The following is a 19,643-nucleotide window of genomic DNA, read 5'->3' on the forward strand; positions in this document are numbered from 1 at the left end:
TTCTATATCAAAAAGGACATTGTGAAATGAAAAATAAAATATAATGCAACTCAAAATCAACCACATGTTAGAGGATATGTAGCAAAGACACTTCATCCTCTCTAATTTAAAAGAGAAACAATGATTTCTCCTGTGGACGTGCCTGCCACAGAGAGTTTTGGCTTTCAAAGAAAAGGATGTTAAATATATAAAGCTAGAGGAACTTTAAATAACTGCTTCTAGTCCTTAGATGTGTATCTTTGGCTTAATTTCAGCTATCAACTTATCTAAACTTGACTGATCTTTCAAGATCTATTTTCTCCATGGTCTTCTTTCAGCATGTCATTCCCTTTAACACTGAAGGAACATCTCCCATGTCTGAACTCCTTGTCTATCCCACAGACATGGTAAATGTCTTCTTAAGCAGTGTTTGTTGAAAGAATTTATTAATACATGACTGCCTTGGACCAAAGGAAACATCTTTCTAGTAGAATTGCAGCACTGATAATCTGTCATAAGATTTTAAGCCCTCATTTTACACCTCTAACTCTTCCCAGGTTTGTTGTATTTTTAACATGATATTTATACAAAATTTCAGGAACAAATTTTCCTTGAGAAACTTACCTTCAATTCTATGACATAATCATTTTCCAATTCTTCTAATGAATTCCTTTAGACCAACTACTTTATATAATGTATTAATTCAGTAGAATTAGAATGAAAGTGGTTTCAAAAAAGATGTCTACACTGTACACAAGAAATTCTATTTTTAATATGATATCAAGATACTTTTACAGAAGAAATGGTGAAGTTTTTTTTAAATAATAAAAGTAATACATATACCTAGTAAGAAAACTCAAATTCAAAAAAGGATAAAATAAACCATAAAAGCCATCCATTGCCACCTCAGTTCTACTACCTAATGGTATCCATTAGCAAGTTCCTTGCAAAGATTCCCAGAACTGTGTCACACATAGACAAGCAATTTTTCAAAAATAATTACTCAAGTAAAATTATCCAAAAATTTAAGTCACTTTATTTTAAAAAGAAAATCGTATTCATACTACAGAAAATACTCCTGTACGCTATTCAGAATGCCTAGCTCATTACTGGCAAATTGAGTATTTTTCAGCTAAAATACATCTGATATACCAGGTATGTTGTATGAAAACAATTATAACTTTCCAATCTTATAAAGTATCACTCAAACTTTTAAAGTAAAATATTGCTATAGGTATAAAGTACTGTAAATCACTTCCAAGAGTATCTGAGGACTCAATTTCCAGCTTAAGTCTATATTAAGACAACGAGATGATGGATCATAACAAGTCTTGGGTAAATTCTTCCTAAGTGAGAGGGAGGGAGCTGGTAAGTGGCACCCAGAGGTGCAGGGTCTTTCTCAGGCTAATATAGCAGGGTTTGCCTCTCAGGGAAATTACTGAGCTAGCAATGAAGCAGTCAGAGGTGGAGCAGTGGTAGCAGCAAAAATAATAAGTAGATAAAGGCAAAAAAAAAAAAAGCCACTGACATTGTATGGAGTCTCCTTTCTAAAGACTAAATTAATAGTCTCTGACTAGAGAGAAGTTACACTGATTCCTTCTTAGGAAGTCATAGGGTGACTTCACAAAAGCAGTCAGCAAAAAGATGAACAATGACTTCTCCACAGGAGAAAGGACTTCGTATGTGTCAACAATACAAGCCCTCTCTCTGAGTCAGCGCTGCTGACGCGTTCTTCCCTTACCAGGCACTTCAAAAGCTGCTTTCTCACGACAACGGGGTTAGAGCTTTGTCTTAGTTACCTCTCCTGTGTTTGTGAACGAGACGGCAAGGAGAGCAGAAAAGGCAAGGAGCTATGAAGTCAGAGCTTGGCTTCTCTTCAGTACACTGTCAATAACGCACCATGTGACTTGGGTCAAAGGTGTCCTGGGACCACACTGCCCATCTTAAAGACTGTTCCACCTTTTCCTTATCCATTTAATGAAATATATTAGTTAATACTTAAACTCTGAATTAGTTTTTAGATAAAAGCAACTTATCCAATTTTAATACCCCATTCTAAGTACAAAGGTGTCTATGACTCACCTTTCCAGTTTCTGCTGCAGAATTTTTATTTCTTCTTTGAGTTTTCGAATACACTCTCGCTTACTTCGAACAAGCTCTTTGCTCCTGTACATATACCTAAGCAAATAATAATCCCACAAACACAATTTATATTTAAAAACATTAATAACACAAAGTTTCAGCAAACTTTGGATACAAGGAAACTACCTTAATCAGACACAGGGTTAGTTCTATGTTAGCTCTATGACAATACAGAGCTAACATCATATTTAATGATGAAAGACTAAAAGTCTTCCCCCCTAAGATCAGGATCAATCCAAGAAGGACCATTCTTGCCTCTTCTATTCAGTGTTTTTACTGGAGGCATAGTCAGTGCAATAAGGTGAAAAAAAAGAAATAAAAGTCATATAGATAGAAAAGGAAGTGAAACTGCCTTCATTTGCAGATAATAGGATCATGTACATAGGAAATCTCAAGGAATTTACAAAAATGTATCAGAACTAATAACTGAATTTATTAGTAATGCCAAAAGACATAAAGTCAATTAAAAAAGAAACAGAAAAAAATCTATTGCATTTCTATATACCTGTAAAGGACAAATGGAAAGTAAACTTTTTTTCCAAAGCCTTATAACATCAAAAGCAATAATTATTTAGGAATAAACAACCAGATATGTGCAAGAACTATACACAAAAAAATTATAAATCACTGCTGAGAGAAATTAACAAAGAGTTGAATAAATGAAGCTATACCATGCTCATGGACTAGAGGACTAAAAATTGCTAAAATGTCAATTTCCCCAAATTGATCTTTACATTCAACACAGTCTCAAATAGAATCCCAGTAGCTACCAGGGGTTTTGACAAGATGATTTTAATACTTAGATAGAAATGAACTGAGAATAGCCAACACATTGAAAAAAAAAAAAAAAACCACAGTAACACAGTAGGATATCTGATGTCAAGATTTATAATAAAATCACAGTAGCTAAGAGAGTGTGGCACCGGCATAAGATTACACAAGAGACAGAATAAAACCTCCAGAAAAAGACCCACAAATGTAAGTCCAACTAATTTTTTAAAAAAGTATCAAGGTAATTCAGTGGGGAAAAGGGAGCTGTTTAAACAAATGATGCTGATATATCTGGATATCCACATGCCGCCTGACTGCCTCCTGCAAAAATATCCCCTTACCTCATACCATATGTGAAAATAAACTCTAAATGGTCATAAACATGAACTTAAGAGTAAAGGTCACAAAATTTCTAGAAAAAAGTATCAAAGACCTTTGTGACCCTGGGTTGGAAGACTTCTTATTTAGAATACAAAAAAGGCAACTGATATATTAGACTTCATCAAAAGTAAAAACTCCTGCTCTTCTAAAAATACTAGTAAAGAAATGGAAGAGACAAAGATAGATTTAAATTCCTATCTAAAATATATAAAGAAGTCTTACAACTCAGTATGAACACAATCAGCCAAACTAAAAAGTGGACAGAAGACACCTCCCATAAGAAAACATATAAATGACCATTAATTACGCACACAAAAAGATGCTCAGTGTCATTACCATGGAAATACAAGTCAGAAGAAAAATAAAGATATTCCTATAAACCCAATGAACAGTGAAAATGAAAGTCGCTCAGTCATGTCTGACTCTGTGCAACCCCATGGACTAGCCCACTAGGCTCCTTTGTGCAGGGAGTTCTCCAGGCCAGAATACTGGAGTGGGTGCCAGCCATTCCCTTCTCCAGGAGATCTTCCTGACCCAGGGACTGAATCCAGGTCTCTCGCATTGCAGGTGGATTCTTTACCATCTGAGCCACCAAGAAAAGCCCCAACAAACCCAACAGAATGGCTAAAATTTTAAAGACTGATAATTCCAAATTCTGGTGAGGACTTAGAGCAAATGCAGCTTTCATACCCTGCTGATAGGAACACAAAATTGTATAGCCACTTTAGAGAACAGTTTAGAAATTTCTTATAAAGTTAAAAACATACTTTTCATACAATCACCAGGACTCTCACTCCCAGGTATCTTACCCAGAAGCACTAAAAGCCACACCAAAACTTTTATGTGAAAATTCATATTCATAATAGCCTAAAACTGGATACATCTGAAATGTCCCTAAACTAGTTAATGGAAAAAATATTGTGGTACATCCATACAATGCAATACTACTCAATATTAAGAAAGAAATCACTGATACATGCAACCACACACAATGAATTCCAAAAACATTATTCTAAGTGAAAGACAATGACCACAACAGGGTGCATAATGAGTATTAATGTCCCTAATTGCAACACTTTATAAATGACAAAACTAGAGGGCCAGAGAATAAGTCAGTGGTTGCCTGAGGGTAGAGGGAAGGGACTGACTGTAAAGGGCATGGGTGATGGAAATATTCTGTATCTTGACTGTGGTACTGGTTACTTGACTGCATATACTCGTCAAAACTCATTGGTTGTACACTTAAAAATGGTAACATTTCTTTGTATGTAAACTATATGTTGATAAAACAGACTTAAAATTGTGTCTGTCTAGTATTTTTTTCAGGAATACAAATAGTATTCAGATGAGAAAGAAATACACGGCAGCTACTCCACATACTGTCCACCATCGCAGAGAGCAGCGCTTTCACCTAAAGCCTAGCTACTCAGATTGTGGTCCAAAGATCAGACAATAGCATCACCCTGAGGACTTCTTGGAAAGGCAAACTCTTGGGCCCCCACCTAGATCCACTGAACCCAAATTTGCATATTATCAAGACCTCCAAAAGAGTACTACGGACATTACATTAGCTTACTTCTGCTACAGCACATCAAGAAGACAATCAACCACAGAACTCACCTGTCCATATAAATGATCTGAGGAAATTCAAGCTTATTGTGAATTTTCTCTGGCTGACCCAGGGACTGATTGAACTCAAATCTTGAGAGTTCAAAGGTCAACACTGGAGGTAGCTTTGTAAACCAACGCTAAATCAAGAGTAGAAATACAGGAGATAAAAGTTTAGGAAACAGCAATAGCCAGATTTAAACTATCCCTCATTAGACTCTCTTTTGGTATAGAATTTATATTCAAATCAAACTCATACTGAAATTTTTTTTTTAATCCCAAATAGTTAAAACGCCCACACAGAATCATGCCTTCTTACAGAATATGGTTAAATGCTCAAGACCCCGAACTTACAAACCAGTGAACAACATTTTAATTCAACTATTATCATCAGAAATAATGACCTTTAAATATGTGAACTGCACCAAAAATCTACATATCATTCACTACATCATCAGCATTTAAGAGGCTTAAAACCTGGAGAAAATAGCTAGCCCAACCAATGAATTCAAAATTGTCTAAAAAGACTAACATGTGTACACATCCTCTATACTACTTATTCACACACAATTTGAATCCCCTTTACTACTAAAAACAAAATTTGAAATAGCCTCATGATTCTGAGAGTTCTGAAAAAAATCTCTGAATTCCAAGAATTTATGGATATCACAAAGGACTTTGTCAAATCAACCTATTAAGTTAGCTTGAGTTTCAAGAAAAGAAAAGTACTGAGTTATTAAAAAAAGATCTCAACTGTCACTGATCATAGATGAGGAAAGACTAAACCAGGAAAGGCATTTCTGTTCAATTCACCTGTGTGGCAGAGGTTCATACCAATAACTTTAAAATGTTCCCTTTACCAAAGATGCAAAACAGCTATACTCCCTCCACGTACCCTTGTCGGCATGAGGTGAACCAGACAGTCTGCCTGACCTCCTCAGAGATAAATCTAAACAGGCACTGCTGCTAAGTCACTTCAGTCATGTTTGACTCTGTGCAACCCCAAAGATGGCAGCCCACCAGGCTCCCCCGTCCCTGGGATTCTCCAGGCAAGAACGCTGGAGCGGTTGCCATTTCCTTCTCCAATGCATGAAAGTGAAAAGTGAAAGGGAAGTTGCTCAGTCGTGTCCGACTCTTCGCAACCCCATGGACTGCAGCCCACCAGGCTCCTCCGTCCATGGGATTTTCCAGGCAAGAGTACTGGAGTGGGGTGCCATTGCCTTCTCCATCTATTTTTTTTAATAGAGAGGTCCGATTCTTGAATAAAAGTCTCCAGAGGTCCAAGCTGTGAATAAACACTCTTTCTCTTTTGTAAGAGCATGCGTCAGCGCTGTACAGATGGCACAGGTGTTATGCTTCCCAATCAGGAATCAACACGCTCCTTGAAAAGCCAGGGAGGCAATAGTTCTCTCCCTGTTCTAACACTGCTCTACAGCTAACATACTTTGACAAGGCTTATGTTAGGCTCCCTGTTAAATTCGAGAAAGATTTTCCTCCTCTTATAAGTAATTACTGGACTGGACTCATAAAAACCACAATTCTGTTTCAAAATGTATGATGAAAGGAGAATAATTCAAGCTGTGTGGTGCTGGCAATTATGCTACAATGTAACTCACTAATTCTTAACCCAATGGGAATGTTGAGATATTAATTACCCTTACCCATCCTTCACCTTCCCCCTTTCTTTCCAACCCACAAAAACAAATAAATGAATCTTAAATTAAAAAAAACTTAAAGCAAAGGCAGAATTTACAACTGAGAACAGTAAATACTATAATAGGGAAGATATTCTAAATGGCATACCATAGGAATTAATCACTGTACTTTTACCCTCCGAAAATATGGAGGCAGTGGGTTCTCCCTACTCAGGTACAGGTAGGCTTCAACAGAAAGAGAGAAACTTGATCATACTTAAAACATCAGAGGCAGCATACAACCTTTATATGATTAACTCAAATTATACAAGAATTTAATTATCAAACACTAAGACTCACTACTCTTACCAACTCATGAGACACTTCAGACTAGTACAAGTCCTGCTAAGTGTAAAAAGTTATTTAATACATAATGTGAAAACAGTCTGCCCAAAAGCTCAGTCCTATTTAACTGGCTTTGTCATTGGCAAAAGCAAAAATATCCAACTCACCTCTTGTCCGTACTTCACTGAATGATCGGAAGGAAGCAGCTCAATGTCACCCTCCACCATGGCCCCTTCTAAACACTCGTCTAAGTTACGATAACCGTTTACCTGAAGGGGATACTGGCCGAAGGTCTCATTGTTACAAAAGGGCTTTCCTAGGCAAAGAGACAGATTGCTTTTTTAAAGGCATCACTACTGCTTTCTAAAGCTTTTTTCCTGGCACCACAGAAACAGTATCTTCTTAATTCAGCAATTTGCTGAAAACAGGTTAGAAGTATACATGGCCTTGATGAACCAGTGGATCCATTCATAGATCACTGACAACTGCTAACCTCACAAAAAAGAAAGACAACCAGAGGTAACATGCCTCCTAATCAAAGACCATCCCGCCATCTACAGATTAGTCTCGACTAATTAAAAAGCCTTACCTGAATCTGGCCAAACTCTAGATCCAACTATCAATTTATGAAATGATGAGCAGAGAGGAATATGCTAAACTATATCACAGATAAGTGAGCAGCAAAATTTTAGACTGTAGAGAATATAAGAGAACAACCCAATTTCTTTAAAAAAAAAAAAAAAAATAATGTATTTCAAGGAAGAAAGAATGGGAGGACGGGATAGTCTGCAGATTCTGGAAAAAACTGAAAAGACAAATATCACCAGTCACAAACGAACCATATTTGATCCTGATTAACACAAACTGTAAAAAAGTATACACATAGGGAAGTGCACGTATCTTTACATACGTAAAATTATTTATTTATATACACAAAAAATTATAAAACAAATAGGGTATTTGAACACTTGGCTAGTTGTATACGACAGTAAAAAATGCTGTTTTGGGGAAGTGATGATAGTGGATTAGATTGTTTTAAGGAGGCTATCAGAAGGGTAAAAGATGACAAGGGTTAGATGCGGAATGACTGGCCATGTGTCCAATGTGCAGCTAGATAAGCCACTAGAAGAGATACACATTTTTTGGCAGTCTGACTCAACGGAACTTTGAGCTTAGATATTATGTCTGAAAAAAACAGAGAAAACTGATAAATATCAGTGTACGTCTGATATTAATACCAGGTTTGGGCTGGGCAATATTATACAATTCAATATAACGTCTCTGCAACAAACACTGTGCCCATTTTGCAGATGAAGAGACTGAGGATTCATGATCCAGGATCATGGAGCTTGTCCATGGTCACACACATCAAAGAGGCAGAACTAGTATTCAGACCTGCATTTGTCTGACTCTCAAGCCTCTCCACAGTAAATACACATGTGGTCACAAGTTGAGAATTAACATTTAGAGCGGAGGATTTACCTTCACGAATCCCTTCAGTGAGGAAAGTACCATAGAACAGCTGCACCATTGGATTTTCAGATTTGTTCCTGGGATTGCTACTTTTAAAACAAGGAAACAATTCTGTATCATTTGGATGAGGTAAGCAATATACTAAACCAAACAATCATTCAAAAACAAAAATAAAACATTTTCATTAACAGCCAGGTGTGGTCTAAAGGATTAGTTACCCACTGAACAAGTTTAGTTCAAAAACTCACTGATCAAGTATATGCCCAGCACTGTACTAAATTCTGGAGACACAAAGGCAAAGGCATGACTGCTGGTCTTAAGGAGCTGAAAGTCTAATAAGGAAGTCATACATGCAAATACATGTATGTGTGTCTACTCAGTAGATAACATCCATATCCAGGGACAGAAGTATATAAGGTGTAGAAGTTGTACAAAAGCAAGAATGAGCCCCCTTGTGCAGTTTTTCAAATGAAAAAGTTTTCCTGGTGGCACAATAGAAATGGAAAGAGAAGTTTATTTCTATAATCCCTTCTTAAATGTACTGGAAAGCTGTTTTATGATACATACTTCTTCCATGTAGAGTTTAAAAAAAAAAAAGCTTAGGAAACAAATACCTCTGCATCTATATTTGGTAAGAGGTATTTATATTCTTTGCCTTGAATTTTACTTCTGTCAGTGACTGAAACAATTAAATTCAATGTATTCATATTACAGCTCCATTCTCACATCAAGGATTGATTTGACCTTTCAATACATTTTACAGCACAGGTGTTGACTTTTGAAAGTTAATAGCTATGGCCCTTTTAGTAAAAAGTTACAGGTTAATGTGATTATCTATAGAGGGGAAAACCAAAGGCAAGGGGGATAAACAATGACAAATATGGGTGGTTACCCCATGGGGTTTGGTAAAAATCAGTAATTTCTACTTGAGAAGAATAGTCTTCTCCTGTATCATCACTCTCAGTGAACTGCTACGAGTAGGAGAATGCACAAATCCGCCGCACTCACTTAACATTAACAGCTAGCTGGAAGGCGTCCTCCAGCCAATCCAGGAGCTTGTGTGTGAACTCACTCACATCTTGCTGTAAGAGAGGCACAAAGTGCAGAAGAGTTAGACTCAACACTGTATGTGGGCAAATGAAACTCTGCCCTTACCCCACCGATGAGTAAGGCTCTATTACTGTGCAAGATTTTTTGTTCAGGTCCAAATATCATGAAGATACAAGAACACTGGAGCCCAAGGCTGCAGACAGCACACAGGGTGAGCTAGGATCTCTGACTAGAAGGAAATGGAACGCAGCCCCTTCCAGCCACATCTGTTTGTAACAAACTATCAAACACTTCCAGCTAGGCCTTTTAGCAAGGTTCAAAGAACAGACTGTAGTCCTCTAGAATGGGAGATCTGTGGGGAGAAAGGAAACATTTTCAAATGTTCTGAGAATTCTGTAGAACTGTAGGACCTTTAGACAAACAGAGGGGAAAAAAAGTAATTGTATCAACAGTGCTAGTTTTGATTTTAATAGGAGAGAGGGAAAGGAATAGACTTGTGACTAGACAAGAAAGATTGCTCAGAAAAGCTACTGAACTCGGGTTTAGACAGTTTTAAAATGAGGATTTCGATCTGGGCTATTCCAAGACAAAGGTGCAGAAAAAGGACGGACTTTCTTTTCCTCGGTGACCCTTTGCCATGGCTCACTGAGGTATCTTCCAAACTCCTCCTTTCTAATTCAACAGTCCCTGGAAAACTCTCTTCTTTCTCCTACTTCTTTCCTTCAGCACTGCCAGCAAACTGTGCACAACACACACGTGCATGTACATTCTTCTTACCACCTGTTCCTTAAGCATTATAAAGGGCAAAAAAAGCAGGCACTGAAGTCCCACACCATCATGTTCACAGCTTATTCTACAGCGGAGACAAAGCAGCATCACAGTGATGGTCACAAGGCATCACTGCAAGCTCCAGGACTAGAGGCTTCCTGTACCTGCTGTTCCTCAGGTGATCGGAACGCTCCCTTTAAGAGGTCCAGGGCTGCTGAAGGGTCGACAAACTTGCGATTTGATCCCATCATTAGAGCAAACAAATACTGAAGCTCCTGCATAAACACGATATTTCTCTTTTCCTGCAGGAAAGATAGCCATATGTACTTATAACCTCGTATGTGGAAAATCAGAACGCGTAAAGAGAAAAGTTGTTAACAATCACTCCCTAATTTATATTTATGAAGATCTGGATCAGCGTCAGGTCTCAAATTGTTACCGGCATTCTGATAAGGGCTGTGGTGGGGACTGCCCTAAACTCAAGACTACCTGTGTACTGACAGCAGCCAGAGACAGAACACTGTCAGAAAGCAAAAGTGCTCCCTTTCTAAAGCCGCTGCCCTCCCTCCTGCTGGGAACAGCATCACCACGGTGAAACCTTGGCGGGGCAGGGTTGATCTGGGCAGGAGGCTACCCCCTTTGGCAAGAATGAGCTGAAATCTCTTCTATGATGGTCCAGGCCTCCAACGTCACGTCATCCACTCTGCATCACTCAGTGCAAATGGCTGAAGGAGCCTGAAGGAGACCCAGCGGCAGAAAAGCTGAGGTCACCAGAGTGACTCGTTGCTTTCTTAGAACTATTTTTCTCATTTTATTCCTGCTTAACTTCACGTTTTTGTAAATCCTTATTTCTTGTCACAAAGAAATAAAAGGGGTCATCAGGAAATGGAAACAAATGTTGCAGAAGCCAGAGAACATCACAGTCACCAGCTTTAACCAAAATCTAAAGGCCTTTGGGATGAAAGGGGCTGAACAGTGAAGACTCCTCAACACCAATTTACCGTGTGACTTGGACAATTTTCAAGTACGTTCTGCGGTAGACTATAGCTGAGGACAAGTCTTCGGAATTCAGGCAACTGAAACAGAGACTGAAATAAAGAAGCAAATGGATTAATAGCCTTTCTTTCAAAATAACTGCAGCAAAAAAATATTTTTTATCTTAAAAATATGTGTATAACCCATTAACTTGGTAATTCTATTCTAAGGAAATAATGGCTATGTATAAAAATTTAGCACGAAGAATATTAATCCTTTTTAGAGAAAAACTAGAAGCAACCTAATGGCTAATAGGAAAAGATTAAATAAACTATAGCACACCTGCACAGCAGATTATTGCTGCTGCTGCTAAGACACTTCAGTCGTGTCCGACTCTGTGCCACCCCATAGACGGCAGCCCGCCAGGCTCTCCCGTTCCTGGGATTCTCCAGGCAAGAACACTGGAGTGGGTTGCCATTTCCTTCTCCAATGCATAAAAGTGAAAAGTGAAAGGGAAGTCGCTCAGTCGTGTCCGACCCTCAGCGACCCCATGGACTGCAGCCCTCCAGGCTCCTCCGTCCATGGGATTTTCCAGGCAAGAGTACTGGAGTGGGTTGCCGTTGCCTTCTCCACAGCAGATTATTATACAGTCATTAATACTGTAGAAACAATGTTTTCATAAAATGGACAAGTACACAGTAAAAACGAAGTCTCCAAAGTGACATATATCAACATGGATGCATCTCAGAAACATTCAGTGTAGAAAAGTAAGAGTACTATGCTGTGTACATGAAGTTTAATCATATAAAACAACACGGTACACTATTAGGGTTACATACCCCTGTGGGTGTATCTAGGAAGGCATGGAATGGGCACAACAGGGACTCAATAGTACAGGGATTTGAAACATTTCTTTCTAAAATTGGGTGGTGAGTACAGCTGTGTTCATTATTCTCCACTCTGTCTTAAGTACTGTATTTTAAGAAATTATAATAGTAGATATCTTGGACTGGCAGAATTAGGGAAAGGAATTCCTTTTTATTGCTTGTAAATTACACATTTTTCCAACTATGACTAACTCTATTTTCAAACTTGATGTTTTAAAAAACCTCTTGTATGACCCTAACTCCTCATCCCAACATACTCCTCCAGTGAAAAAGCCTTCCAGCCCATAGACCGGAACTCTTGAAGGGGCAGCCTGGGTGGACAACAGGCCTCCAACCTCCCACACTCCATCACAAGCTCTACAGGTTTCAGCCAGTAGTACACCTGGACTGGGAACATCACAAGCTCTACTGGGATTCAGCCAACAGGAGGCGTGGACACCTGGCCTGGCAACTTCAGTCAGGTGAGGCTGGGATGGCAAAGTTCTGTCTGGAGCCAGGGCTCGGGAATGCTCAGCTCTGCCTGCCACCTGCTCTCTTCTCTTCCCACCTCCCCTGTCTACCTAGCCCATCTCCACTCCTCTCAGTTTCATCCCTGTTCTGCTAACAGGAAAGTTCCAGGAGTTCTCTTCCACCGTGAGAAAAAATGGTTTTACATTCCCAAGTCTCCTCACTGCACCTCTGCAGCTTCACCAAAGTCTGGTGTCCCGCAAAGATGCTGTGATTCTTAAAAACAACAACAGTGTGAGTTAACGTTGCTCACATTTCCCAATCCAATACTGACTGGCCGTCCACCATCTGCTGCTTCTCCTGAAGTCTTTCTAGCACTAATTACATCCTCCTCCTCCAGGCATCAGAGTTTAGAACTTCAGAATAATCTTTTGACTCCTTTCTTTTTACTAACCATTGACATCCAGTAAGAAGGCCGTTGCACTCTGCCTCTGGGGCACTATTTTATTCATAACCACCTCCTCTCCCTCAGTCCCAAGCACCTAATCCAACTCCCTGCTCTGCACACATCGTCTCCCTGCCTCCAGAACCTCCTCTCTACCAGCCCACTCTCCACACAGGTCCTTCTCACTATCTTTCTAATATGTGTGACCAAAACAGAGCTCCCGAGTCACTGAAGACTGTCACGTGGTGAGAGGTCTTCTGACTACCCCAAGTCCGCCATCCTTCCTAGGTGACTTTGGTCAACATCCAACCCATGGGACACCCTCTCAGCTCTGCCTTGGGAATAAATCAAGGTTCCAACCTCTCCTCCACTCCCACGGCCACCAGCCTGGCCCCGGCCAGCACGCCTCGTGGTGATGACTGCGGCAGCCCCCTTCACACGTCTCAACACCTGCATCCTCACCCCTCCATTCTGCTCTCCTCAGGGGCCAGCGGGAGCCTTTGAAAACTCAAGCCCGAGTCCATCACTCCTCTGCTCAGAACCCGCATGACGCCGCCCCATGTCACTCAGAACAAAAGTCAAGTTACCTCTCCAGCAACACCTCCAATGACTCTCACCTCTACTCTGAGCATTTCAGCCACTCAGGACTCTGAAGTCCCCTGAACATGCCAAGCTCGCGCCCATGCTGGGGCCCTACGAGGAAGGTCCCATAGCCTGGAACACCCCCAACCCCTGCCCCCGCCCCCGGCAGCTATGGGCTCTCCCCCTTGCCTGCTGCCCAGGCATGTGCTCCAGTCTCAGCCCCTCAAGAGTCCTGGCCTGACCTCGCAGTCGATGTGGGAAACTCCTCCCGCCCTCCCAAGGCAGCTCCAGTCTCCCTCACCCTCCTCTCTTTCCCACCACACCGACCACAGTTTAACATAGTATAGAAACTTAGCTATCTAGTTACCTAGTTAAGTTTTCCAGCTATTTATTATTTTCTATTTACTGTTCCTTGTCCATCTTGCCTCATAAGAATCTACCTTCCTAAGGACAAGGCTCAGTCTGGGTTTGGTTCAATTCTGTATCTCAAGTGCTCAGAACAGCACTAGGCACACAGCAGCTGTCTGGCTTATATTCATGGAGGGAACACAGGTACTTTTGTTCAGCCCGGGGACCTCCGGCTGGCTCCCTGAGCATCTCACCTCTCATGACCTACTCCTCAGCTTCATCTCTACACCCTCATCCACACCCAGGATATGTCAGTACCTGAAACAACTGCCAGAGGTCAGACCACAAATTCAGAACACCCCCCTCCAGAACCATAACCTGTCCTCTGGCTCACGTGTTCAGTGGCCCACAGGACATCTGTGCTTTGACGTCTTCAGGAACCCAAGCAAATAAGTATCTTCCTTGTCTCCCCAGTCATTACCTCCTTCCTGTCATCATTTTGCCCTCTCCCCAGCTTTGATCCCATGATCTCTAACCACCTTCATTAAATTCTCAAACTGCCCTTTCATTCTTTCATCTAACCCAGCAAATCCTCCAACGTAGATGAACTTAATTTTCCACTTAAGCAGTGTGGAGCACTGCCAAGAGAAAAAGTCTCGATAAAGCAAGGCACACTGATACCACTATGCATTTAAGTCTATAAGCTCAAGCAGAGCTTCATATTTTTAGAAATTCTACTACTGTGGTCTGGTGCCAACTGGTTTCCCGCTGTTGCCAACTCTTTTAAACTTTCACCCTCTTAAAGAGATTCTGTCAACTTTTCCACGCTGTCTCAGAAAGTGGTGCTTATTTCAGAGGAAAAAATGACTACTTAGGAACCATTTCAACTTGAGTTAGCAGTCATCACTTCTTCCTTGTCCTCTGCTATTACTCTGCTGCCCTCTTGCTACTGGAGGCCAAGCCCTCCCCACACGCTCCTTGTCCCATCTTCCCATGCTTTCTCTGAAACTTTTCTCAGTTGTCTCCTCATCATCATCTCTCACAGGAGGGACGTCAACTCAGGCCAGGGTCTCAGTCTTGGTCAATCTCTCTCCCTCTCTCTCAAAAGGAAAGAACTGACTGGCATCCCTGATTCCCAATGAACGCCCTATAGCCTATTCTCGACACAGAAGCCAGTGAGCCACTTAAAGTGGAAGCAGACTCACAGGACTTGTCTGCTCCAAACCTTCCGACACCTACCACCACTCATACTTCCCGAGTCCTCGCATGACCCCCAGCTTCCCCCGTACCCCCCACCGCTGTCGTCACTGCTGTCTGCTCCTCCCCCTTGGTCACACTCAGTCCCAGCTTTCTCCCTATTTCTCAACGTACTAAGCTCCTGACCCTGAGTCTTTGTACTTGCCGTCCGCTCCGTCTGCAGCATTCTTTATGTGATCATAAGAAACGTTCTTCATGTAACTACATGGCCCATCCAATGCCTCGCCCAAGTCCAGCCTCTGCTCGGATGCTCACCGTGGCAGAAAGGCGTTACCCAAACCCCTTGAATGAACAGCACCCCTTTCCTCTCTAGTCCCTCTTACTCTCTTTCGTCTCTATAGTCCTCAGCACCACCTGATGTGTAATTTGTATCCTGGATGTCCCACTCTCTTCAAACTCCCTGGGAGTGTGGGCCTTGTTTTATCTACTGCTGTTTCCCCAGCGCTACAACAGTGCCAGGCAAGGAGTCAGCTGAAGGAGCCCATGGGTTTTATGCGTGGAAGCAGAGGATTCAGTTTTTGCTGAGCAGTTGGGTTGCCGTCAAGTACTATGAAGGAGAAGCTTGCAGGATGGGGTCACGTGCTGCACTGCAGCCACGTTAAGTTTAAGAGGCAACACACTCCCCAGGGTAATTCATCCATCCATCCACGGGGCTTGATCACCAACTACAGGCTACTGATTCCCAGAATTTTATCTGCAGCCCAGGTCCTTTTACTGAACAACAGATTCACAAAGATAACTGCCTACCCAGTAGTTCCATGTGGACCCTACAACTCTGCATGTTTTAAAACTAACCAAACCCCACGTTTAACACACATGCAAATTATTCCTCCTCTGGTGTCAGATGGCGCTGCTGCCCACCTGGTAGCTCAAGTCAGAAATCTGGTCTCCCTCAGCCCTTCCTGCACATATCCCTGCTAGGCTGCCTGCCATGCCCTACACATCTGATCTCCTGAACACCTTGAGAATGTTTTTATTCCCACCTTTCACAGTTTATGCCACTTTTCCATTCCAGGCCGCGACCATTTCCTTCCTGCTTGGTCCCTTACAATAGCCTCTCAAAGACTGGTTTCTCCTTGTTAATTAACTCGTGCTCTGCTGTAATACACCACTCACTCAACCTATTTAAAAGCACAGAAGACTTTGTTTTCAGTACTGCCCACTTTAGACACCAGAGCATCTAGGTCCGAAACATAAGAAAGTAACCGAAATACAATCATACCATGGGGAAAATGCTCCAGTTTTATTTATCTTTCTCCATTTTTTTCAAAGCTGTTTTTCTCATATTTCAGCTTAATACATTACAAAACTGTCTCCAGAAGACACAGTTGTCTCTTAAAAATTTCATACCTGAATAACAGCACTAAACCAACATGTATTGCCAACATTTTTCAGCCCAACTGGCCAACCATCAACTCGTCTCCAGTCATTGGGATTGGGATTCTCTCCCCAGACTTCACAGCGTTTTCTCTTTGAGCGTTTAGTTTCTGCAGAGGTTGCCTCGTGCATCCTATATTGTGCCAACATACCACACATCAAAAAGAAAAGAGTTAAACAACAATAAGGAGGCTGTAGATAACCTTTCATAGGAAATTCAAAATGCCAGGTATACTACTAACTGGGGTATCACTGGGCATATCATAACTTTAGTTTTACCATAAATGAAAAGTAAGGTTTAAACATAAAGTTGTCAAAATTCTTCCTAGCAGAGATTATTACCAGTAAGGCCCCTGATGGAACTGAGTTGAGACTCAAGACTATTAAAAGTTTTACATTTCAATGAAAGTGCCTTATTTCAGACTTGCCATTGAAAGAGGTAAGAGAGACACTCTGCGGAAGATAAGCGCCTCCAAACTGTTTAACACACATATCATGGTCCTAAGCAACTCAGCAACAGGAGGTGATCAACGTGTCTACAAACTAACATGCCACCCCTGGAACTGGGTATTTGTGAACAATACCAACACTAAATCAGTACCAATTCAAAAAATATATCCCTCTAGTCACTTCTGAGACAGGGGAGTTAATGATAACTTTCATTTTCAAATAGCCAACAATGTAACTCTCAAAGTTTACAAAGGCTCAAGGTTTATGAACAGAATACCAACTCACAGACATCTTAAAAAAAAGAGAATATGTATTTATCAGATATTTGCACTAGCTTGGTTTCCATCCTATCAACTGAAAACTACAATACCTTGCAGTTTATACTCAACTCAAAGACGGCAGGCTGCAGTAAGACTCTTATCATATTTAGCTTCTTGAAAAGTGAACCAAAGAGTAAGTAAGCTAACATGAATTTAAATTTTCTAGTAAAAGAAGTTTCATTTAGGTGCAATTAAAGAAGTCTGGCAGAACTGTCTTTGACCTACACACTAAGGCGTGGAGCAAAGATTATAAATTAAGTCAATAACCTGTTAAGATCTCTTCCATCAGCTTGAATTTTGGGGGACTCCAGCAGACTCAAAGCAATGGCAGCCTGAAGATCATCCTTGCTATCGTGAGTAAGGTCTATCACTTCTGTAAGATAAACAGAAATTTAATTAGTCTACATGCAGGAAACACTGCCTTTCTGTCTATATTGTCTATATTGAAGGCAAAAAGGTAAAAGCAGTCACAAAATTAGGTCTCACTACAACGGCTCATCTGTGAAAAAACAACTTTATTACTCCTTGCCAGAGTCAAAGTAATAACTTACTGCCACACTGTAACCTTAAGATTAGCTCACAGTACAGTAATAACAAGCTGCTGAAGTGCAATGAATCAAATACCCTCTTTTGCAGCCTTACTTCACAGGGTCAGAAATATATCCCATACCTGTAGGTTAAATAGTGTACTTGTTGTAAAGTAGCAGCTAAAAGTTAAACATTCAAAAAAGGGGTACTTTCAATCTCACACAAACTACTCTCGAGAATAGGGAATATACTCCTCAACCCACTTTACACAGTCAGCATAACACCTTGTTACATCCCAAGCCAATCAAGGACAGAAGAGAAAGGCAAAATGGCAAGCTCACGCATGATCACAGATGTAAAAAGCCTAAATATAAGCAAACAGAATCCAGCTAACATACCACAAAAGATTATATATTAAGACCAAGCTGAATTCACTGTAGAAATGAAATACTGAGCTAATGTTAGAAAAGAGACCGGTAAAATTCATCATCTAAGCAATTAAAGGAAAAAATGATCATCTCAATAGATACAGAAAAAAGTATTTGATAACATTCAACCTCTATCGAGGAATAAAAACTCCAAGCCAAGCAGGAAGAGAAAAAGTATTTTTAGACTGAGAAAGAATTATCCATGGAAAACCCACAGCAGACTTTATACTGAAATGTGAAATTTCCTTTAAAACCAAGAGTAAGATGAAGTCTCTTGTGAGGGCTTTTACTCACCGTGGCTCTCAAAGTTCCAGGTAGTGTGATAAGAAAATAAAAGTTTATGATAAAAAAATAAAAGAATGCAAAGTAAGAAACAAAACTCGTAATTCACATATACAATGAAGCCCAAAATAATCTATGGAAAATGGGCATAATGAATAATAAGAGGTGGTTAGATAAGCAATCAATGAACAAAAGTTAAATGAATTTCTATACATGAGCAATGAAATAATTTATAAAGAAAAAAATCACAAAGAACACAAAACTAATAATCAAGACCTTGTCTAACAGCCTAAGAATAAATGTATGGATCAATGGAACAGAATTAGTGGAACCTAACTGACGGTCCAGGAATAAACTTCACGGTTGTAGTCAACTGATTTTCAACACAGGTACCAAGGCAATTCAACAGAGAAAAAAATATCTTTTTAACAAAAGGTGCTGGGACAATTGGATATCCACAGGCAAAAAAATGACTTTTAACTCTTTCCTCACATCATTTACAAAAATGAACTCAAAGAGTGGATCAAGCCCTCAAGATAAGAGGTAAAACAAAAGTCTTAAAATAGGTGAATCTTCATGACCTTGGATTAGACAATGGCATCTTCCAGATGACACTAAAAGTACAAGAGTTAAAGAAAAAACTGATAAATTTGACATCATCAAATAAATATCTTTGGGCTTCAAAGGATACCATCAGGATAGTGAAAAGACAACCCACAAAATAAGAGAAAAATTTTGCAAATCGTCTATCTGGTAAGGGAACTATGTACAGAATACATTAATTCCTGCAACTGAAAAATAAAAAGACCAACTTTAATATAATAAAATAATACATAATTTTAAAAAAAACTTTAAAAATGGGCAAAGAATTTCAATGGACAATTCTCCAAAGGAGATACACAAATGGCCAATAAGCACATGAAAAGATGTTTCACATCATTAGCCATTAGGAAATTCAAATCAAAACCACAATGAGATTAACATTTCACACCCACTTGGAAGGCTAAATAACAAGTGTCAGTGAAGATGTGGAGAAGTTAGAACCCTGTGTAGTGCCAGGGGGAATGTAAAGTCATGCAGTTGCTGGGGGAGCTAGAGGAATGGAGTTTGTCAGTTCTTCAAAACGTTAAACACAGAAAGTTTCCTGACATTGATTTTTTTGGATA

General features: G+C 40.2%; 1 protein-coding gene across 8 annotated transcripts in view; it reads right to left on the reverse strand.

Moving 5' to 3' along the window:
* USP28 (ubiquitin specific peptidase 28) overlaps positions 1-19,643 on the reverse strand; it is a 65,756-nt gene that overhangs the window by 18,669 nt on the left and 27,444 nt on the right. For 5 of the 8 annotated variants that reach the window (XM_055548115.1, XM_055548113.1, XM_055548117.1 and 2 more), the window contains 9 exons: positions 17,507-17,612; positions 16,443-16,602; positions 11,153-11,239; positions 10,316-10,453; positions 9,342-9,415; positions 8,343-8,422; positions 7,028-7,176; positions 4,894-5,021; positions 2,062-2,157 (listed from right to left, as the gene is read on the reverse strand). In XM_055548115.1, the coding sequence (XP_055404090.1) occupies positions 2,062-2,157; positions 4,894-5,021; positions 7,028-7,176; positions 8,343-8,422; positions 9,342-9,415; positions 10,316-10,453; positions 11,153-11,239; positions 16,443-16,602; positions 17,507-17,612 (1,018 nt within the window). The remainder of the gene's footprint in view (positions 1-2,061; positions 2,158-4,893; positions 5,022-7,027; positions 7,177-8,342; positions 8,423-9,341; positions 9,416-10,315; positions 10,454-11,152; positions 11,240-16,442; positions 16,603-17,506; positions 17,613-19,643) is intronic. The other 3 variants (XM_055548116.1, XM_055548114.1, XM_055548120.1) reach the window with 1 other exon arrangement.

Source organism: Bubalus kerabau, chromosome 15, assembly GCF_029407905.1.
Source record: "Bubalus kerabau isolate K-KA32 ecotype Philippines breed swamp buffalo chromosome 15, PCC_UOA_SB_1v2, whole genome shotgun sequence".
Taxonomy (NCBI): Eukaryota; Metazoa; Chordata; class Mammalia; order Artiodactyla; family Bovidae; genus Bubalus; species Bubalus kerabau.